The 24,060-nt window shown below is 38.5% G+C and overlaps 1 protein-coding gene across 1 annotated transcript; it reads right to left on the bottom strand.

The window, feature by feature from the left end:
- Nucleotides 1–4,744: 4,744 nt before the first annotated feature.
- LOC100027633 (guanylate-binding protein 1-like) lies at nucleotides 4,745–19,410 on the bottom strand. Its single transcript, XM_001377836.4, has 11 exons — nucleotides 19,090–19,410; nucleotides 14,836–15,043; nucleotides 12,881–13,008; nucleotides 12,590–12,699; nucleotides 12,092–12,288; nucleotides 11,364–11,606; nucleotides 10,324–10,604; nucleotides 8,563–8,775; nucleotides 8,259–8,361; nucleotides 7,598–7,791; nucleotides 4,745–5,092 (listed from the first exon to the last, which is right to left on the bottom strand). The coding sequence occupies exons 1-11, from the start codon at nucleotides 19,153–19,155 to the stop codon at nucleotides 4,970–4,972; spliced, it is 1,866 nt and encodes a 621-aa protein (XP_001377873.3). The 5' UTR covers nucleotides 19,156–19,410; the 3' UTR covers nucleotides 4,745–4,969.
- Between the last annotated feature and the right edge of the window lie 4,650 nt (nucleotides 19,411–24,060).

Genomic DNA, 24,060 nt, shown 5'->3' with positions numbered 1-24,060 from the left:
CCCTACCTAATCTCTCCCTCCCTGCTACTTACAGTCATGCCCAAGTCTCTGACATACTCCAAAAGATCTCCTCTGATCTTTCCACCCTAGCCACCTCTTATCTGTATTTCTCTTCTCCTCTGCTAAGCTCTTTGAATGGACTTCCATTTCTTTTCTTCTTACACTTTTTGAAATGTACTGTAATTTGGATTCAGTCAGTGAATGATTAGATGAATCTAATCTAAGCATTGTTAGACACTATGCTAAGTCCTGGGGAGACAAATATAAGCAAACTAGACAGTTCTATCCTCTCAGAGGGAAACTTGAAATCAGGAAGAGATGAGAGAAGGGACACAGATGCAGTGATATGGCTTGGGCAAGGCAGAGGAGTCATATGGAGGCCTGGTTCTAGATTAGATAAGAAAACTCATCCATTAGAGCCCAGGGACCTCAGAGACAAAGTCTAAGGTTCTAATGGGAGGAATGAAGGAGATAAATAACGTTTAGGCAGCATACTTTGGAAATGGCCAGGAAGTAAAGTTGCTTTCTCCAAAGATACCAGTGATCTCTTTATTACCAGATCTAATGTTTGTTTTAATTTTTCATAATGCCCTTCTTATTTCCCTGTATGTAGCATCTGACCCAATTGTTGAGCATTTCCTAGTGCATAGTCTTTCCTCTCTGGATTTTCATGACACTGCTTTCTCTTTGTACCTCTCTGGGCTCTCTATGTCTCTGGGTTTCTCATCCTTGTCATGTCACTCATACAGCTATGACCTTAGTCCAGACCTTTGTCACCTCTCCCCTGGACAATTATAATGGTCTTTTCATTGGTGTCCCTGCATCACATCTCTTCCTGCTCTAACTCATGCTCCACATAGCTGTACACATACCTTATAGTTCAATGATAGCAGATTTGTTGCCCTTCACACGATTCTCCCGATTTTGTGCCTTTGCTTTGGCTGTCTCTATGCCTGGAATGCTTTCCATCCTCAGAGCCTTCTTGGCTTCCTTTAGGGCTAAGCTCAATTGCCACTTTCTGTAAGACACCTTAGCTGGTCCCCTAGTCATGTAATAAAGCTATATTCCTTCAACACTGTATATTTTGTGTAACCCCAGGCCTAAAGCCCATATGTAGAGGATTCTCTCCTTTTTTGGTGGAGTGGGCAGGGTTGAGCTGGTGAAGGTGAGAGAGGAGAGCTCTTCAGTCTTCTTTGGAGCTGTTGAGTTATCTTTAAGGTGTGAGTGGCCATGGATATTTCTGGCTTTCAACTTCAAGAGAGAAGGTGGACCAGGTCAACAACACTTTGGGTTGCTGAAGTAAACAACACGAGAAGAACTGACAGTTTCTATTTTGCTCATATCACCAGCTTACTATTTTAGAGACGTTTGGGAACTATCCATAGGACTCTCTTTTGGTAGAGCTGAGTTATCTCAATCCCAATGGGAAAGCTCCTTTATTCTATATTGTCTGCCATATATTCTTCTAGGTATCCTTTTTCTGATTTCAGTTATGCTACTGACTTGGATAAATGGGTTTCTTGACTACTTTCTATGTGTTGTAAGAATGCAGATTGTATATACAAAAAGATGTACTTTTGATGTTATTGTAATGTAGTCTTAAAGGGTGCTTGTTTTGAAAAGGCAGCTGAGAGTTGTGAGATAGGAGCCTTGGTGGGTAGGCTCCCTCTCTCCTTCACTCTTCCTAGATGATGGTGCTGCACAGAAAGTAAGGGTTCCCCTGTTGTGAGAGGGTGATGGGAAGTTGAAGGAAGGTCTCCCTCATCAGGTAAAACTAGAGGTCCCCCAGATTTCCCTGGTATGAAGAAGTCTCTCCGAGTCTTTGACTCAGCAGGGGAGAGGTCTTGGTTAGCACTCTGTGGTGGTAAATCTGGCCACAGCAGATTCCTTTCCCTTTATGCTCCCAGCAATAAATCTCAAGAAGATATCTGACTGTGTATAAATGGTTTATGGATAATGATAATGAGGAGAGTTGGGGAGTTGGAATGAGGAAGTCTGGTTCCCTAATTTATGCCCTCCTATTAGGTCCTTCCCTCAAGTAACTCTCAAGTCAATTTGAGTTTCATCAAATCTTCCCACTAATCTCTAATCTTATTTATAATAGAGTTATAGTATTATAGGAGGGGATAGAGCAGGTGCAAAAAGGACAAGGGGGGGAGATCCAGGCTCTTCAGCAAAGAGTCCTCGACCCCCCAATATCAGAAGAGTTTAGACACTGTTGAGATGTTATTGATTTGTAGAAGTAACTTGATGGGAGTACTTTCTGGACAGACACAGATGAAATCCTCTATGGCTCTTGGCAAGGTCCCTAGCAAGGACATGCTGCCTGCCAGTTTGAGGTCTCAGCTCAAAAGCCTCCAGAGTTCTTCACGGAGCTTCCCAAGTCTCCTCTTCTCTCCCAGCATGCTTTGCTCCTTAATGGTCTCTGCTGTCACTCACTCTTCTTTCAAAATACCATCTTTTCCCCTTTTGCAATCAGCTCTTACAGTATATTCTTTGTGGAACTAGTATTTGGTGAGAAAGGGGTCAAGACTTGAATATAAAACTTAAGGTCCAGCTTCCCCTTAATATGAAACTGTGATCAGAAGTTAGATTGAACCCAAAAAACTCATACCTAGACTAAAAGTATTTAAGGGGGCTGATAAATATACTTTCAGCCTTATATTCCCCTTCCTCTGAGGAGAGCAGAATGATATCTTCTAGCTGCAACCTCTTGCTTCAATAGAAGGCTCTCTTGGAAAATAGTTGGAGAAGAGACTAGAGATGGATGTTCTGCTCCACTACCAGCCACATAAGGACACCCCAATGCTACAAGTGCAGAGGAGCCCACATGACTTGTGGGCCTGGCCACATTTATTTATGTTTTCTTCCTCATTCATATGTCCTTGAAGGCAGTTTATTTTCCTATTTTTGATTTTTCTATTTTTCCTCTGTGCTTAGCCAAAACTTAACAAAAAAGCACTAATAAATGATTATTGATGGATTGATTAATTGTTTTGCTGAGGTAAAGTGGCTTTTTGCTGAGAGACATGTTTATACTTGGAATGATGGGATAATCCCATATTGGCTCTTGCAATTGGAGGTTATATGTCAGAGGACTGATCACTTACTTTGTATGGCTATAAGGAGTTAAAGGAGAGGATTTATGGGTCTATTTGAAGTGATCTGTTTGTTAGGATGCAGCTAATGCCAGTTTCTCCCTGAAAAGTAAAGGGTAGGGAGGGAGAAGGTCTCTTAGGAATAGTATTTCACGCATGTGGCAGCAAGAACTTATGCTTGCCTAGGTGAGCCTGTTGACGGATTCTTCTTCTGTTTTGTGTTTCTGTTTCTGAGCCTAGGTCATAAAACAGTGATCCTGCAAAATCACTACTTTCAGCCTTGTTGGTTATCTCATGAGTTTGATAGGATAGGTTGTTCTGCAGTACCAAAACAAACAAACAAACAAACAAACAAACAAACAAACAAAAAACTCAGAGGAGAAAGTTGCTGGTACGAGAAGGATTCTGAGAATAAAAGAATCCAATTTCTGGGTTAGCTGGAAAATTTGGCCTTGTGAGCTGCTTGGACAGTACCAATTCAAGGTGAATGTGAAATAGCTTTGGAGTAATACTTCAAAATTGGCTTTATTTTTTTTTAGAGTATAGCAGGAGTGTTGGGTTAATATTTTGTGTTTTAAATACCTGTTAGTATATGAGTATGAATTTTCTGTTTTAAGGTTTTACTTTGTAGTAGAAGAAATAAATAGCTGTCCAACAACTGATATCTGCTTATATACTAAATACCTTTTCCTAAAGAGAACTCTTAACTAATTTTTAAGGAGGACTCTAGAGGAGACCCTATATATAACTCATACTTATGCTTTGTTTAATGGATTTTTCTCCAGAACTCTCAGATGGGGCTAATTAGTTATAAAGTTTGACAAAAATCTTATCCTCTGACTTTGCATACAGATACATGCACATATGTGTACATATGCATATATACATATTTAAGATAATATTCTTTTTGAATTATATGTCTATATTCCCATCCAAGTATACAGACTCCCTGAAGTTTGAGAGACTTCAAAGGCCATAGTGTCTAAACCTCTTATTTTATGTATGAGAAAAATGAGGTCTAGGGAGGTAATGTGAATTGCTTCAGGTCACCCAGAGACAAGATTTATTTTTTTAACAAATTTAAGTGTATAGGCATATTTTTTTTTATACATTTAAAAGCCTTATTCTGAGAAGACCAATGATTTTTTTCCCAGATGGCTAAATTTAGGGATCCATGAAGTAGAAAATATTAAGAACTTCAGGGCTAGAGAGAATAATAGACTCCAACTTAATTGTTGAGACTATTATGGAAGATCTCAAGATAAGCAAAAGAGTTTGTATTTGTGCATATGCTTATAGCTCCCCCAAAAGAAGCATGAAAAAGTGATTCCACACCACAGTGGACTTCAGAAGAGTTAGGAGTTTTGTGGTTCAGACAAAGTTTGGTAAAGTTATTATATTCCAAGGCAGTGACTTAAAGCAATTTCTTTTCCATGGTCTCTCTAGTGGCAGGCTGAAAAGAATCCTGTTTCCTGGCTACTCCCTATGCCCCTTACTATTGGGAAAAGTCAGATTCAAGGAAGAGACAAGATTTTTTAAAATGTACCATTATTAATAAGAAATAGTTTTATTTCTGAATGTAGCTGTATATGAGATATTCATATAAATACAAAGAGCCCTACTGTATTCAAGAAAAAAAGGGGAAAGTTGAAAATGACTGTTTATTCAGGGATCGAATGCAAAGGGGCAATCATAAGTTTTTGGTATCCTAAAATCATCATGTAGGAAAATCAATTTGTTTTACAAAGGTGGTAGTATCTAGAATGGAAAAAAAATGAAGTAAATCATCACCTAAAGTCAACGAGCCTTGATCCTGAAGTCTCTCCTTCAAGATATGTTTGAGGTGAACAAGAGTGAGGGGACCTCAGTCTTCAGATTATGACACATGCACTTCCTTTGCTATTATTATTCAGTTGGGTCTTCAGAGAATCGATTTGCTTCTGAAGCTCCTTTGATTCATTTTTATATCCTTCCTTTAGTAAATTTTCTTGTTCCTAAAGAGAAGCACACACAGTTTAAGAACATGGAACCAAAAAGGACCACTTGGAATTCTGGGGATATTATTCACTTTATCCAAGTAATCAGATCTGTAGAGACTCCAGAAGTATTTGCCCAAAGTTGTGGACTGGTATGAAAAGGACTCAAGAAGGGGCCAGAATGATAGCTTCTGCCACCTGGGACTGAGTGGATCAGAGAAGAGGTAGAGTGTGGTTTGAAGAGGCAGCAGAAAGCAGTTGGAAGAGAAGCCACTCCAGAAGGGCATAGGGAGAGCATCCACACCAGCACCATTAATAGCTAGTAGGTCTGTGTCCTTTGGCTGGAGCTGCTAGTATAGAACAGAATACAGGCTAGATTCCAGCCCTCTGTGTCTGCCTTCCCCACCTTGAAGAGGGTTAGTGGTTTTAAATCCAGGGCCATATGCCTCTGAAGTTGGTAAAAGTTGGTCTGTAAAGTACAAGCATATCAAAGCAAAATTTATTTGACAGATAAAGAAGTCAAATAAAACTCCAATGTGATTAATAAATTCCACAGTATCAAATATTAACTATCATTTAAATAGAGCTTAGAGGTTTGCAAAGCCCTGTATGCAACACACCCCAATGAAGTAGATCATAAAATGATTTTGTTATGTTATTACACGTGAAGAAACTAAGACATGGAGAAATGATGAGATTACGAGGCTCATTTGAGCCATATAGTCAGTGTATAGTGTCAGGCTCAGAACTCAGATCATGGGAAGAAAGGAAAAACAAATGGAATCAGCATCAGAGGTGAGAGAAGAGATACCAAGAGAACAGGATGTGTGTAATTAATGCACTGAAAAATGAAAGGGCCCCATGTAGGGAAAAAAAGAACAGAGAAAGACATAAAAGAACAACCAATGAGAATACAGAGCTGCATCAAATTAAAAACACTCAGGGCAGCAGGAGAAAACCAAATGAAGAGAGCTGAGCAAAATGTAAAGGATAATGAGCAAGACATTGGAGAACAACCCTAGATGTTTCCCAAACCAAAGCCAATATTGACAACAATATAGGATAATGATAAAAGAAGACAGATTGATGCCAACATTTAAATTAATTGGGACTCTAGAGGGTCTTAAAAAAACAACAAAAACTATTCTACATTTGAAGATATATGCAAGCAGATAATATTTCACAGAATATATCAGAGCTGACAAGACCCTACAAGTGTCAAGAATTTGTAGGATTTTAGCATAAAGAAATTGGAAACTCCTGATAAAACATTATCAAATTTCAGAATGATAAAGACAAAGATTAAAATGTCAAGAAGGAAGAATGAAGCTACTTTAAAAAATGCTCTGTCACTTTAGGTGGAGCCAAGATGGTGGAGTAATCCTCAGCAAGTTTGTGCCACCATGAGAATCATCCCTAACCAAAATTAAAATATTGCCACAAAATGAATAAAGGAGTGAAAGAATCAACAAGGAAACAGAGTGAAACAACTTTAAAAAAAAAACCCCAAAAGGTAGGCAATGGACATCTGGGGCACTGGGAGGAGAGGAGAGCAGAACCAGCAACAAGCTGTAGCAAGGAGGGAAGAGAAAGCCAAGAGCAAGTCACACCCCTCCACCTCACATCTACTGTCTGAGGTTCGGAAATCTATGCCCGAGCCAACATCCAGATCCTGAGACCCTGCCTCAGAAAACAGAGGTAAAAGCTAACCCATACCCCTTGAAATATTAAACCTGTGGAGAATTCTGGAACTCTAGCCTAGGGAATTCTAGTCTGGGCTTGGGACAAGGACTTAATTCACATCTTGGGGAGGATGATAGTACTAAGTACTGATCTTTTTGCCTAAAACTCAGGGCAGAGCTCAAAGACTGGACAACCAAAGGTGTGTCTGATTGGATCAAGTACACAGTGATACAAAAGACTTGAGACTGATCAATTGGTCAGTCTCTGACATGATTAAGATCAGAGTGAGATCAAAAGCTTACACTACTAAGCCTGAGGCAAATCTTTAACCTATCAGCATCACAAGGGTCAATTGAATCATCAGGGGGAGGGGGCTCTCAGAGCTCTCAGCCCTTAGACCATCACATCATCCCTCCCAGCCTACTTATAATTAGATAGGAAAATGAGCAAACAACAACAACAAAAAAAAGCACCTAACTCTAAAGATTTTTTAAAGTAAAAAAATGCTGATACATATTTGCCTAGAGTTCTTAGCTTTAAGGCAGGAAAAAACCTATACAATTATCCCTTCCACATCACAACTTTCTCCAGTGTGCTTTCAATCTTTTATGGATTGGGATAAAAAATGAAATAGAAATGTTTTGGGAATTTTGTGCAGATGATATGTGAAGGCTAGCAGACAACAGAGAATACATGGTCAAAAATCAACTCAAATGAGAGGGAGTGGCTGAAATCTTCTCCAAGTTTCCTTCAGGTCCCAAAGTTCTTTGAATCTTTATTTCACACAATGTTTTAAAGATTAAAAATAACTTCACATGCATAATTGCATGGATGACATACCTTGAGTTTCAGAGCCATGGCGTTTTTCTGTTCTTCTAACAGCAGTTTCCTTTCTGCTTCCATCTTTTCAGTCACCTGTTTTATGTGCTCTTGGTAGCTTCTTTCCCTCTGCTCCATCATCTCCTCGTTCTTCTTTTGCATTTCCTCCAACTGCTTGGCGGCAGCCTCTGCAGCTTCGGCTTTTACACGAGCCACTGAGGATGATGAAGAATAATTGCATTGAATTAAAGATAGGTGAAGGGCAATTGATTCTCAGAATACCATTCTGGGCTGGTTTGTTATCTCATTTTAAATAACTTTATTTCTTGGTTTTGACTACAGACTTTCTACTAACAAATAAGTAAACATACCTGCCCACAGACAGAGGAAGTTTTGGTAATAAGGAGGAACCCTTTCTGGATACCAATGGCCAAGTCTTTTTTTTTTTTAATTCTTACTTTCCATCTTAGAATCAATACAGTGTATATTGGTTCCAAGGCAGAAGAGCCGTAAGGGTTAGGCAATGGGGGTTAAATGACTTGCCCAGGGTCACACAGCTAGGAAGTGTCTGATATCACATTTGAACCCAGGACCTCCCATCTCTAGGCCTGGATCTCAATCCACTGAGCCACCCAGCTACCATGTGGAAGGATTGCTAGAAACACCTTCATGGGCTTCTCACCTTCAATATCTTTTTCTTTTGTTGAGAGTGATTGATCTGCCTGCAATATTGCCTCAGATACATCTTCCTTAGATTTCAGGTATTCCTGCAGAATCTCCTCAGCCTGATAATGAGAAGACAGTGACTTAGAAAAAGAGAATAATGATGTAAGGGTAAATTCAGTTTGGTTGTTCATGTGGCACTGGCCTTGACAATGTGCCATTCCAGTTGATATTACTATGCTTCACTTCAGGGCTTGGAAATGGCTCCTAAAGTTCCTTTTCTTTATCCCTAGTCTGAATCTATTGCTAATGGGAGGGTTCACCTGTATCCCCTTCCTGGGCTTCTGGTAGTAATTCTGTTTCAGTTCCTTGATCTTCTGCACAAAGAGACGATAGCCCCCTGGTTTGCTGAAGTCACCCCTCTTCACTGCTTCCTCCAGAGGACAGAAAACTTCCTGAACAAATGCTTTACACCGTTGTGCTGACTCATTCAGGTTCTGGTTACAGAAGGCATCTCGCTTGGCTTCTAGCTGGCCCTTTAAAGCAATAAAAAAGGAAGTGAGGTATAAAGAATATAGTTGGGAGACTATATCAGGGACTTATCAGAATTTCTAGAAATGCATTTAATAAATGCTGTTCCCCCTTCCCACAGATGCATGTTCAGGTTATCACTCCATTTTTGTTGGAAATGGGAGTTTCTGTTTCAGAATTGCCAGCTTTTCCCCTTATTACTTACCAGCATCATGCTCTGGTTCTAGATTTGCTTTTATAGGATTCTCTGGTATATCTATTGTGAATTTTAAAACTACTCAGACTCTAAAAGATTTGATTAAGCTATTCTCCATTTTTAACAATGAAGATACTTAATTGGGAATGTATTGGAAACTTTAAAATTACTCCACCCTACTCAGACAGTGCCTTAGGGGAAGATAAAGTTGCAAATTCCTGATTGAACAATGAAAAGTCCCCAACTCATACTTATAGTGAAGCCAAAACCTTGAGCTAGGTGGTCTATTTTTAGATCTAATACAAAAGGGTGCTAAGTACCTATAAAGGTTAAATTAGTCACTAAAAGGTCAAGCAACTTACAAAAGGCAAGCTTAACAAAAGAGGTGTGAAGTTTTAATCTAACCAGAGAAGGTGAGAACCAAAGAAGATGAGAACTAAGAATGGGCAGTCCTGGGAAAAAGCATCTACTGTGATTGGTAGATGTGAAAATTTAGGTGAGGTGACATAAGAGAAAATTTCTTTAAAAGGAGAATTCAGTTCAGTTTGGAAGTTGAATTGGAGTTGGAGTTCGGAGTTGAAGTAAGGATATTTTGAATGGAGTTCGCAATTGAACCCAGCTTGGAGAGGATCTTGTGGTGAGTGATAAAGACTGACTCGCTCTCCCTTAGGTTCAGGCCTAGGCCATTTTGCCTTCTAGGCCCTTTTATACTGGTTGGCTCACCCTGAGCCAGAGCAATTAATTCTCTCTCTCTCTCTCTCTGTCTCTCTCTCCCCTTCCCTTAATTCCTCCATTTATGTTAAATTAAAATCTCCATAAATCCCAGCTGACTTGGGCATTTTCATATTTTGGGAATTTCCCATGGCAACCACTTATTTTAGATTTAAATCAAAACACTAAAATTATCTTTACAGTTTGGCCAAAACATTTACAGTTTTGGGCATTTACAGTTTTTTAACATTCACACTATCCTGAGAGATTTTTAAGGTTATGGGAAGAAGGCAAATGATTCTGGATAATAAATAATTTCTTAGAAGTCCTTTCCCTTGTCATCTTTGCCTTGTATCACAAGCCACAATTCTTTAAAATCCTTCAAGTATATTTCCCAATTTCTCAAAATTAATAATAAACATACTACAATACCATAGTTGGCCAGCATCTTTTAGAAAACAATGACAGTGTGGCTTTTTTACTTAAAGGAGGTTGCAAATGGTCTTTCAGAGTCACATGACTGATTGTAGACCAGGACCTTAGGCTTTGTTAGCTATAGTTCTTAGGAAGAGCCTCTTTTTCCTTTCTGAGCCCACTCTCTGTCAGATAGACCCTCCTGTCCTATGAATAAGAGCAGTCAAAGTACCGCCAATTCCTTCTGAAATTTTTGGTCCACATCCTTGAAAGAGTCCTTGATGAAGATTTCAATGGCTTCCTTCTCACAGGTGCTGTGCACATCCAACAGCTCTCGAAGAGTTTCTGTGGGGAACTGAACCCTTTGTCTCATCATCTTCTCATAGTACGTAAGGGCCTTTTGAACTGCAGCTGAGTTCTCTATTTGAGCTAGTGCTAGAACTGCGTTCTCCATACATGGCATATCCCCACTGGTGATGGCCTCAACATAGGTCAGGACCAGATTCTCTAGACCTATAGAGTAAGCAAAAATGGAAGAGGTCAGAAATATTAGTAAAATGGTCAGAAACTATCATGCTAAATAATGGATATATATATATATATATATATATATATATATATATATATATACACACACATACACACTTCACTTTTCATTATATCTTAATTATTTCCCCTTTGGGGAAGTATTAGGCATAGAGTATTGATGATTTTCAAATTAGCCCTTTCCAGCTTTAACATTTTATGATTCTGAGGAATATTTAAGAAAATTTTTGACATGGAAGCAAGAAGTATCCAAAATGGAAATAATGAGAAGCCAAGGGTAAAAGAGATAAAAGTACATATTCAATCCTGAAGAGGGTTGACCATTCTCTTGATAGTTTCATTTGTCTTCCCTTTGGGCATGGGGATTATATTATATGTAATTATATTTTAATTATTGTACCATTGGGGAATGAACAGGTAAGGAAGGTTTTCAGGTTAACTCTTTCTAGCTTTAAGTTTTTATTATATTTTAGAGAATTAAAAAAAACTCAAAAACAACTTTTAGGACATTTTCTGAGGAAGAGGAAGGAATATCCATAATGGTAATAGTGGATGAGAGACCATGGACAGGAACCTGGAAAGGTCATTTGTTATCTAATCCAGCTGATTATATCTTTATCAGTGGCTCTCCTCAGAGGGTACCCTTTTACACTTCCCTTTCCTGTTCCCTCCAATGCAGCAGAAGAAAATTACTGGAATGATGAATAGGAAGCAGAAAGGACTCACGGGGCCCATTGACTTGGATGCCTCCTTGGAGAGTTTTCACATTGGCGTCCTGGAAGATATAGAGGCAGAAGCTTTCAACTTGTTTCACAAAATCAGGATCCAGTTCACTGTCATGAAGCTTCTCCAGCTGGGAAAGCATCTTTCTGTGGGCAGGTCGGTCAAAGATAAAGCATTTCTTCTTGGGGAAGAACTGGCGGATACACTGACGAGGTAGGTTGAACATTTTAACTTCCTCAGGTTTACCTGAGGGAAGGGAAGGAGTCTTGTAATATAGAATAAAGCCCGGAATTCAGACAAGCTCTTTAAAATTATGTCCCCTTTCTGGGACCTATATTTGGACTGAGATTAGATTATTTGGGCACAGTTCTGTGCATGTTGACTTGCTCATTAGAATGAGCTCTTTAAAGGTAGGGCCCATTCTTTTTCTTGGTCTTTTTATACCCAATACATAGCAATGTGCCTAGCATAATAAAGCTACTTAATAAAAGCTCATTGAAGGTAATGATAATGATGAAAATGAGACAATAAACTTGTTTCAAAGATAAGAGAGGAATTCGGTTGTTTACTGTAGCCAGTAGTCTAGACTTTAAACCCAAACTGAATAACTTTCCTTGGGTTCAAGTAGGAAAAGAACCAGAATTAAAGAATAGATTCAGGATGTAAAATCAATTCTGGAGAAGGTTTCTCCCTTCCCTCCCCATCATTGCCCAACCCTCAAGCCCTGGAACCTTTTTTAGGCTTCAGTGCATTCTCCAGGTACTCATCAGGGGTGACAGGTTTCCCATCAATTTCCAGCTCCAAGCTGAAATCACGCAAAGTCCACACAAAATCTGGAAAGAAGCTCACAAATTCGGAGATATTTTCTACCGAATTGACTTTGGAGGAAGATTTGCTCTTGATGCGGTCTGTCAGCTCAGTCACATAGCTGGGGAATTAATTAAGAAAATATGGCAAAAAAAGAAAGGCACCAGTCCTTGTTCCACAATTCCTTCAATTCTCCAAACTCTTTTACTTCCCTTTGGTCTGAAAACAGATTACCTTTTCAACAAGGAGCATGAGTAATTTCTCTAGAAATTGTCATTTTTTTCATTTTATGTTATTTTCAAACCCGTCCTTAGAACATGAAGAACAGAACTTGGGCTTCAGAGAGATATCTGGAGAAAGTGAAGGCCCTCCCTTCTTCCCTTCCCCAAATCTACTTTTGCCCTGAATCACAGGAAGGATACTGGAGCTGATCCATGGCCTGTTGGTTGATGGTGCCCATGCTATTGTAGACAAAGGTGCTGCTCAGTAGCACGGCCAGGGCAAAGATCCATGTGTCGTTCTTGTTGTTTCCCTAGAAGTCAAAACACATTTCCTGTGCTTGTTACATGATACATTTCCACTCTCATGTCAGTTCCTGGATTAGCATCCCTGTCTACCAGAGGAGTCTAACTTGGGTTTTTGCAAGCCTACAACCTATAATACTCATGTGCTCTCCTTCATTTTCAATCTTGAATGATGTCTTCCCTTCTTACCTTCTCCACATCACCCAACCCCTCAGTGTCCAGGAGAACAAGGGTATGATTTGGCTTCTTGGGATGAGGAACACACCACATCCAGATGCCCTTGGTGTGAGACTGCACTGTGGAGCCAAGGGAGAAACCTGCACAAGAGTTTGGAGAGATGAGCATGAAGTAATCTGGAGACTGTTATACTTGATGAGTGTCTTAGGGACTGGTACAGCTGTGTAATATTAATCCTTTGCTGTAAGAATATTGACTATTTTCCCATAGTGGAGGAGAGAGATCATATATGAGTTAACCAGAACTTTAGGTTGAATTTTTAAATGAACACTAGAGAGATACAAAATTAGACCAGTTGCCTAAACTCCACTAGTGGGAATATTTTCTTGTGCTTCAGAGACCAGTAGAGACGCTTAAGAAGTTCTCTCTTATTGCTTCGGTATTCATCCATCCATCATCTAGCCATCTATTCATTCATCTATTTATTTAACTCACTTTTACTGAACACCTTTTGGGCTAGACACCCTCCTCCATACTACAAGTGGCACAATGATAAATAAGTCACGGTCTCTTCTCTCAAGGACTTCTGTGTTTTTAGGATAGATATGACATGCCTAGAAACTATATTAAAAAACCAAATATACTCTAGGGAAGTATATAATACCAAAGATATTCAGGGAAGAAAATTTCTTCTTTTGGTCCGAGGGTCTGGGGTCTTTACAAAGAGAAAGGGGGACACCTCAACTCGAATCTTAAGGGTAAATAGGTTTTTGACCTGGAAATATGGCTAGGAGGCATAAGGAAAAGTGTTTGTGAAGTCACAGAAGGGGTAAATTTATGACTATTTTGGGAAATAGTTAATCATTTGGCTTTCCTAAATTCTAGAATTATAAAGGAGAATAGTGTAAAATGTGCCTGGAAAGATTGGTGAGCGCTCATGAATTACAAAGATCCTATCTCTGAAGCCAGAAGAGACTTTGGAGATCATCTAATTTCTCCCCCTTCATTTTGCAGATGAAATCAGAGAAACAAGTGATTTGCCCAACTTAACTAATTGGTAAGTAGAGAAACGGGTTCTAAGCCCAGATTCCTTGGTTCCCTTTGCTTTTCTCTCAGTACCACACAGCCTTAGTCATAAAGTCTATGATATGATCTATATACTTAAACATATATATGTGTACAATAAAGCTGATATGCTTATAAGTTTATTATGTGCTCATGTAAATCACCTTTATGGTTATCCTCCTCCCAAACCAAGTCTTGGGTCTTGTTCTAAGGGGACACTAAGTTAGCACGGCGTACATCAGAGGGCATGAGGCCTCAAGCCTGGAAGACCTGGGTTCAAATCCCACCTTTAATACTTCCTAACTGTGATTATTGACACGGAACTCTGGGCCTCAGTTTCTTCTTTTGTAAAATGTTGATTATAATACTGGTAATACCTACCCAATAGATTTATTGTGAGGCTCAAAAGAAAGAAGGCATGTAAAATGCTTTGTCAGTTCTAAAGTAGTATTTTATATAGAGACATGTATAAATGTACATTCGTGGAAACTATGTATCTGTGCACACAGACATGTAATATGGATATACATTCCATTCTAGCCTATATGTAGATGAAGGCTATAATAAAACATATGTACGCATTCTGCTATACACCATATACACATTCTATACCATGTAGAGAGCATACATGATACACATCACTTATACATATGCCTATATTTGTCCTTAGGCACACTCCGTCTACATACAGCTGTCTATATGGCAGTTAGTATTAAGACGAAGTGGAAGAAACCTTCCTTTGTCTTCCTGATCACCGTAAGGGGTCTAAAGCAGAGGTTGGAACGAAGCCTTGCCTTTCCGCACGTCTCCTTCCTTGTCGAAGAGAAGCCACCAAGATGGATAATATAGTTTCCTATTAAAGGACCAACCACACATGCCATGACTTTGCTGATTGCACATACCTGATTTTTTCCCTGCTAGCTTATTCATCAGGTAGGACTTGCCAGTGCGATAATTGCCCACAATAGCCACCACCACCATGGGCTCAGTTATTGAAGCAAGGATCTTTAGCGATTTCTGGTTCACTGTCAATCGTCCATTATTGTTTTCAATTAAGCACTCCGGGGCCAACATCCGGACATCAGAGCCCATGTTGAGAGGGGTCTGTTTCTGCAAAAGGAAAGTCTGGTCAAAAATGCCTCGTGGTTATTTCTAAACACCGAGCCAAGATACACCCCCACAGGACTGCTCTCCTGCTGTCCCCGATGACTCTCCCCATATATTGTGATAGGAGCCTCTTCTCTCTGTGAAGCGCCAGAGACTTTTCCGAGGAAACCAGCCCAAACATTTGTGAGATCTAGCTTCTGTCTCTCTAAACCTGTGATCTGATTTAAAATGTAAAATATTTAAAAAGATCTGTGATCTGAAACACATGATCCACAATTTAAACCCAGAAGGAACCTTAGAACATGGATAGCTTAATGTACTCTCAAGGTTCATATGAGGTTCAATGATTTATTTAAGATCACAAAGGTAGTTAGTGGTATGGAAGTGTATCTATTAAGGACTCCTATTTCTTTAAAAATATTTAGAAATAATGTTAGGATGGACTTTACTACTAGTAGCAATACAATAATCTAGGACATTCCTGAAGGGCTTATGAGTAAGAATGCTATCCACATTGAGAAAAAGAACGATGGGAGTAGAAATGCAAAAGAAAAGCTTATGACTTATGACTTATCACTTGTTTATATGGATATATGATTTAGGGTTTTGGCTCCGTGGTAAAAATAAATAATGTAGAAATAGGTATCAAGTGTTAACATTTGTGTAACCCAGTGGAATTGCTTGTTGCCTCTGGGAGGAGAAAGGGAAAGAAAATGAATCCATGGAAAAATATCTAAAAAAAAAAGAAAAAGAAGTAATATTAGGAGAGTAACCTATTCTACATTCTTTAGTCTCACTTGGATGGAAAACCTAATTAACTGTATTTGATCAAATTCTAAGGAAACAAAGTCTTGTATGAAATAATTTTGCTTCATTATTATAGAAGGCCTGGCTTGTTTCTAAAAGGAGGGGCTTAATTGGCCCCAGGAGGAACCCAGGGTTCCTGAAATTGATAAGGGAAATAACTCAACTAAGAGGTGTAACGTGTTTTGATTATTCTGGTGAGGAGTGGCACCCCCTTTGTTCATCCTTAACCAGAAGTATCTATTTCTGGGAAACAAGTCTTCATTGTGTGGAAGCTGTTACTTTTGTTTTGTTTAAACCTGAATCTATTCCCAGAATAATGTTCTAAAATGCAAAAAAAAAAATACATAGAACTACAAAGAAATCAAATTATATTCCAGTAGAGTGCCCATATTATTAATAATAATAATAAAATAAAATAACTCATGGAGCCCAGGTTCAGAACTTCTGCCCTCATAGAGTTCTGAGAGCTTCTCCAAGAGGTTCCCCATAGGGGACACAATAGTGCCATTTAAGGGAATCAGTGGATAAAGAAGATTTGCTTTCCCTGTTGATTTCGTGTTCCTTCCTTCTTTTTTTTCTCTTTCAACAAGTGTGTAGCTATTACACATGTAATAGTGACAATTGATTTGGGAGATAAAAAGATATCTAAGAATCCATTCATAAAACCTAATCCTCTGTCTCTCAGATTCTAAACCTGACCTGGTATTTATCAGGTATGCCTGACATGGGGTCTGTGAACTTTTAAATAAAAAGTAGTTTGATATAAAAAAATAGTTTGATACAATATTTCAACATAACTGGTACCTTTAAAAATCCTACATATTATATTTTATGCACTTAAAATAATTGTTCTTTTTTTGGTACAATTTTTGTAGTTGGTTCTATGTCGATAGCAAAATATTGCTGTTAAAAAGAGAGGGGAGAAGCCTGGAGTAACGAAAAACAACTATATATCCTGACCAGGAGTGGGTACCAGGCCTCTGCCATACACATTGCCCTCTAATGCCCTCTAGTGGCACATATATCTATATATACTGGGGTCTGACTTGCATCCCACTAGTACTTTGGGAAAAGCACTTAAACTCCTTAGTGCCCAGTTTCCCTAATTTCTTCTCTTGGCAGAGTGATTTTTCTTAGCTTAAATTTGATAATATTTGTGAGCTTGGCTAGCATTTATCTAGGGCTTAAAGGCATGCAAAAAGCTTTCATAAATCATCTCGTTTCTCCTCCCACCAGTGCTATTACCACCCTCATTTTACAGATGAGTTAGTGAGGGGGGTCCGAGATAGCATTCAAACTCCAGTCTTCCTAACTCCAAGTCCAACGCTTTGCTGGCCAGGTCATCCTGCGGCCTCAACAACACAAGCCACATAGATTTTAAAGTTAACAGTAACTTTTCAACATCCCTGACCTAACTGGCTCCTTTTCTTTCTTTACTGCTCTGAAAAGCAGCCAAGAGGAACAGTGGGCAGACTGAGTTCAAATGCAGCTTTAGACACTAGTTTGTTTTAGTTTCCCAATTGGAAAAAGTGAGTATAGTAACACCTACCTCTCAGGGCTGTTGGGAAGAAAAAAGGAGATATCTGTAAAGTGTTTTGCAAACCTTAAATGCCAGCTGTTTTACAGACACACTGATTGTCGTTCCCTAAACAAAGGGCAGGACTGTTTCACTTTAAATTCTCTGCCTGCAAGAATCTAAAGGAGTTTCATCATGGGCATCTGTGGGAGCGTTTCATTAGATTCTGACCACAAGTTGTTGCAATGCCTCCTTCCAAATCCTCCCTACCATTTTAGAGATTTTTACTGTTCAAAGAACTTTTTGCATCTCTAGCATTTAACACAGTGCTTGGCACCTAGAAGGTGCTTAACCAATATTTTATTTAATTGTTTAAAACCCTTACCTTCTATCTTAGAATCAATACTGTATATTGGTTCCAAGGCAGAAGAGCAGTAAGGGCTGGCCATGGGGGTTAAGTGACTTGCCCAGGGTCACACAGCTAGGAAGTGTCAGAGGCCAGATTTGAACCAGGACCTCCCATTTCTGGGTCTGGCTTTCCATCCACTGAGCCACCTAGCTGCCCCCTTAACAAATATTTATTGAATGATTGAGAGAACAGTAAATTTATTGTGTGTGTCATGGAGGCCTTGGGCAATCTGTGAAAGCCTATGGATCCATTCTCAGAATAATGTTTTCTAAGGCACAAAAATAATATTGGATTTGAAAGGAAAGCAATTCTATTGAAATGAAAATGTAATTTTTTTTCTCATCCAAGATCGCAGACCCCCTAAAATCTATCCATGAACCCCCTTGGGTGCCTACAGGTGTCAGGTGAAGAACCTCTCTGAATAAGAACCCCAAGATCCAAGATTATAGTAAGGATTTAATTGGATGAGGGTAAGAAAATAAGAGGAAAAGGGGGACATCCCGTTGAGTACTGCCATTGTGAAATAGAAGGGAAGATCCTAAAATGCTCCTGAAATAGAGGGCAGAGGTAGTGCTTAGCACGGAGCAGGCATTTGATACTTTCCACTCACTCCTTCAAAATTTAAACCTGACCTGACTGATGCCTAATATTCTCCACTAGACAGTTTAGCCTATCTTGGTGCTGGTCGTTTTCAGGGAAACTGACTACCCCTTCAATCAATCAGCAGCATTTATGAAATGGCAACTGTACGCCAACCACTGGGCTCCGGAGGCAGGGATACCAGACAAAAGGGAAAACAACTCCTGCCCTTCAGGATCTAGCCGTGTAGCGAAGGTTTACAGTGAGAGATAAAACCGAAAAAAGGCGACTTCTCTGGGGCAGAGAAGAGACCCCAGAGACTAGGAGGACCAGGAAAGGCGTCCTGTACAAGTCGGGGCTCCAGCGTCGGCTCGCAGGGAACTAGGGAGTCCTCTGCCAGCGCGGGGGCAGGGAGTGCATTCCAGATGCGGAGCCAAGCAGTGCAAAGGGACTGAGTTGACCAATGTGCGTGTGTTGAGGAATGTTCATTAAGGCTGGGAAGGTGAGAAGGGGTCGGGTCAGGGGGGCTATAAATGCCAAGGGACACGTTCACACCCTGCGACCCCAAAGTCTGAGCGCCGTTATCAGCTTTCATGCCCTAAGACCTTGGGGGCGTCCGAACTGCCTTTCCTTTTCTGCAACCCTAACCCAGGGCTCCCAAACAGAATAAAGTCGCATTCTACTAGAATAGAAGAAAGCTACCGGGGGAGGAAGAGAAAATACGCGACAAATCCATACCAGTTCCCATTTCTTCGGACTCGCGTTTTCCGGTGTTTGCTCTGCCCCGGCTTTCTGTCGCTCCATCTGGACTGTTTGTTGGTTTCTGTTGTGGTGCCCCGACTTTTAAGCCTTGGGGATTTCCGGGTTTTCTAACTATGTTTAATGACTTCATAAAAATCCAACCTTCCAAAACTGAAGCAAAAGACCAGAAGTGAAAGAGAAAGAGAAAGAGAAAAAGAGCTTCGGCTTTGAGAAACCGCGCACCATAAAGGAGTTGAATGTGATGCTGAGAGCAGGTCCTCTCAGGACGCGATGTTACCAGCTTGCAAAAATCCAGATAGCAGGGAGCGTTGGAGAGTCCAAAACAAATTCATTCACACGTGACTTTGGAAGGTGTTGCACTTTTAAAGAGTTGGGTCTTTTGAAATTAATTTTCATTACATTCAGGATTTTATATTTCATTTCCTGTGAACGTATGGTTTCTCCTCCCAAGAGAATATAAACCCTTTGAGGGAAGGGATTTGGGGTTTTGTCTTTGTATCCCCAGCTGCATCTGGCTTAAAGAAGGTGATTAATGAATGTTTGTTGAATTAAATTGAAAAAAATTAATTTCCAACCAAAGACAGAACAATAGAAAGGTATGTTGTCCAGTTGCACCATCCCTATTTCCCTTGCTCTCTTACTGGTCTGAAACCAAAAAGCATCACTCTATACAACCAAAATACTCTAGTGTCTTTTGAGTGGCTAGATATTAAAATTTTGGTTTTTAAGGGCTTTTTTGAGTGAGTTGTTACCTGGCATTTTGAATAAAGAGGCTCTGATTTCTAGCCTAATAATATTGGGGTTGGAGATGAAGAAAGAAAGAGGGTTTCAACTTAGAAAGGTGATCCTGACCTGAGTAATAAACTGAGGGAGGATTTAGCTAAGAAAGGTGGGTGGCTGGCTTGGCTGAGGATGAGGAGTAAAAGAATGAAGGGTTTCAGAAGTGATGAGAGGAGAGGGATTTATGTTGAGAAGGTAGGAGGGCTCAGTCTAAGTCAGGAGGGTCCTGACAAATCAGAATTGTCTGAACAACAGAAGGCATCTAGTGTAAGTATAATCTGAAGAAGAAACTCCTCCCCCCAACCTCTAACATTCTTGACAAACTCATTCTTTGAGGGAAGAGCTCACTACCTCTGCTGAAAACATCTAATTCCACTTTTGGACAATTCTAATTAATAGGATATTTTCCCTTACATTGAGTCCAAACCTATTCTCAGCACCTTCCATCCATTACATACTTGTAATTCTACCATCTGGTGCCGAACAGAAAAGGATGGATAGGCAACCACAGAACAATTGATTGTCACATCTTTCCAATTGCAAAAGAGGTACTAATTTGAATCTTATTTCCAGAGCAAGAGGTGCCAAGCTGGGAGACAGAGTGTAAGTACAGATGGCAAATTAACCAAATAACTCCTGGTTTGCTGTTTCATGGACTCCAATGGTTCAGGCTCTGAGGTGTTGGCAGAGGAAGCAGAAAGAGCATCAAAAAGAATGCAGAAGGGAAAGGTGACTGGGTCAGGTCAAGGGCACACTCAAGAGATCTGAGCTGGAGGCAGCCTAGAGAGGTGTCTCATTAGACAAGGTGTCTGAAGGAAGGGAGAAGCTTGTAGGGTCACAGGACCATAAATGCACACATGAAAGGAACCTTAGAGGCAATCAAATCTATGATGAAAAAGAGACCATACTTATCTGAAAATTTTACTGCAAAGATTTTTTTCCCCCATTGGGCCACTCATTTCCCTTCAGATCCTAGGTGCATTATTTTTGTTTATGTAGAAGCTTTACAGTTTCATATAATCAAGATATCTATGCTTATCTTTTATAATTGATGCTGTTTCTTGTTTGGTTAAGAATATATTTCCTACCCATATCTATGAAAAGTGTTTTATTTGCTTCTTTTCTAATTGTTTTATAGCATGATTTTTAATATTAAGATTATATATCTATTTAAAAGGTATTGTGAAATATGATATAAGGTGTTGATCTAAGTTCAGTTCCTGTCAGATTTCTTTCCAGTTATCCTACTAGTTAAAAAAAATCAGAGTTATACTCCTAAATAATTTATATTTTCTGTTTATTATACACTGGATTATTTATTCAGTTCTGTATTTTCTGTTATTGCCTTTTTAGTCTGTTCTAGTAACCTACTTCTATTTTTTTTAACCTACTTCTATTTTAAAATCAATATCAGATGATTTTGATGACTGTTGCCTTATAATATAGTTCAAAGTTCTGTTTTTGGAAGTACTATTTTTAATTCATGCCAATATTAAAAACATTTTTTTGTTAAATATTTCCCCATTACATAAATTTTTTAACATTAAGAAAATTTTCAGTTCCAAATTCTGTCCCTTCTGCCTCTTGCCCACCTATTGAGAAGGCAAACAATATGATACCAATTATTCATATGCAGTAATGCAAAACATATTTCCATATTAACTATGTTGCAAAAGAAAACATGCACACAAACAAGAAAAATAAAGTAAAAATATGCTTTAATTTGAATTCAGAGTTAATTAATTCTCTCTTTGGATGTAGATAGCATTTTTTATCATGGATCCTTTGGAATTATCTTGTGTTGTAAATCATTGTTAAATTGTAAATGTAAATCATTGTCTTGATCAGAGTAGCTAAGTCTTTTGCAATTGGTCATTCTTATGACATCGCTGTTACTGTGTACAATGTTCTCTTGGTTCTGCTCACTCTTCTCTGCATCAATTTGTATGTTTTCCCAGGTTTTTCTGAAACTATTCTGATAGTTTCTTATAGCACACCAGTATTCTATCATAATTATATAGCACAACTTGTTCAACTATTCCTTAACCAATGAATATCCACTCAATTTTTAATTCTTTGCCACCACATAAAGCTGCTATAATTATTTTTTGTACAAATATTTTTTTTCATTTAAAAATATTTCTGAAATTCAGATCTATCAGGGGTATTGCTGGATTAAATACTGTTCACAGTTATATAGCCCTTTGGACCTAGTTCCAAATTGCTCTCTAGAATGGTTGGATGGGTTGACAACTCCACCAATACGGAATTAGGGTCTCAATTTTTCTGCATGCCTTCCAACATTTATCATTTTCCTTTTCATTCATATTAACCAATTTGATAGGTATAAGATGGTACTTTAGAGTTCGTTTTAATTTGCATTTCTCTAATCAGTTGTGATTTAGAGCTTTTACTCCTATAACTATATAAAATTCCTCCATACAATAATATAGATAGCTTTGATTTTTTCTTCTGAAAATTTCATGTTCTTAACCTTTGACCATTTATCAATTGGGGAATGACTTATGTTTTTATAAATTTGACTCAGATCTATATATATTTGAGAAATGAAGCCTTTTCAGAGACACTTGTAAAAAGATTTTCCTGTTTTTTGTTTGCCTTCTAATCTTGGTTGCATTGCTTTTGTTTGTGCAAAACTTTTAAAATTTAATGTAATGAAAATTATCTATTTTACATCTTGTGATGCTCTCTAACTCTTATTTGGTCAAAGATTCTTCTCTTAGAGGCAGCTCAGTGACCTGGAGTCAGAAGAATCTGGGTTCACATTTGGTCTTAGACACTTCCTAGCTATTTACCCTGGGTAAGTCACTTAACCCTCATTGCTTAATCCTGACTGCCCTGCTGCCAAGGAACCAATATGTAGTATCAACTCTAAGACAGAAGTTAAGCATTATTGAAAAGAAATAAATTCTTCCCTTATTCATAGATCTGACAGGTAAACTATTCCAGGTCCCCTAATTTGCTTATCCTATCACCCTTTATTTCTAAATCCTATATTTATTTTTACCTTATATTGGTATAAAGTTTGAGATATTGGTCTCTACCTACTTTCTGTCATACTATTTTCCAGTTTTTCCATCAGTTTTTGTCAAATAAATAATTGTTTTATGAGTTTGAATTTCTGGGTTTATCAGACACTAGATATGATCATTTACTACTGTGTATGGTAACCCTAATCCATTCCACTGATTCATCACTCTTTCTTAGTCAATACCAGATTGTCTTGATGATTACTGCTTTGTAATACAACTTGAGATCTGGTCCTGCTAAGCTACCTTTCTTCACATTTTTGCCCCCATTAATTCCCCTGATTTCTTGACTTTTTTGTTCTACCAGATGAATTTTGTCATTATTTTCTTCTTGCCCTATGAAATTATTTTTAGAGGAGTTTGATTGATGTGGCACTGGATAAGGAAGCTAATTTAGGTAGAATTGTTATTTTTATTATATTGGTTCAGTTTACCCATGAACAATTAATGCTTTTCCATTTGCTTAGATCTGACTTTATTAATGTGAAAAGTGTTTTGTAATTGTGCACATATAATTCCTGAGTTTGTCTTGGCAGGTAGACCATTTATCTCTTTTCATATAGGGAATTTTTCTTTTTGTTTCATCTGATGGCATGGCTGTAACTCTTGCTTTTTTGGATTTACCTTATAAATAATAATTTTTTTTCTTTTCTTTTCAGTGTATGGTTTTTCAAGTGTCCTTTTAAGCAACAGATTATAGGGTTTTGTTTTATTATCTAATCTGTTAGTTGTTTTTGTTTATTGGATTGCTTATTCAATCCACATTTAAAATTATGTTTTATTTTTACTCTAGTTTTTCCCCAAATTAGGATTTCCTCCTATTCCTTTGAAAGGAGTGTATTTTTTTCTTTTTATTTGTTTTAGCTTAATTTACTTTAAATCATCCTCAGTTCCTATGACTTTCTCTCACCCTCAATTGTCACGACCTTCCCATTTGTCATTCCTTTTACTAGTTTTGAAGTTTTGCTTAATATGTTAGTTTTTTCTTCTTTTTACCTATTTACCTAGTTATTTCCTTCTTTTATCCCCATCTCAGTTCAATTGAATATGATCCCCTTTCTACCCTCTGTCAATTTGTTTTGTTTGTTTAAAAATTTTAATTTTCATTCAAAGCAAA

This window comes from Monodelphis domestica, chromosome 2 (genome assembly GCF_027887165.1).
Source record: "Monodelphis domestica isolate mMonDom1 chromosome 2, mMonDom1.pri, whole genome shotgun sequence".
Classification (NCBI taxonomy): Eukaryota; Metazoa; Chordata; class Mammalia; order Didelphimorphia; family Didelphidae; genus Monodelphis; species Monodelphis domestica.
The sequence above is the reverse complement of the archived record's forward strand: the minus strand, read 5'-3'. Positions and strand labels throughout refer to the sequence as shown.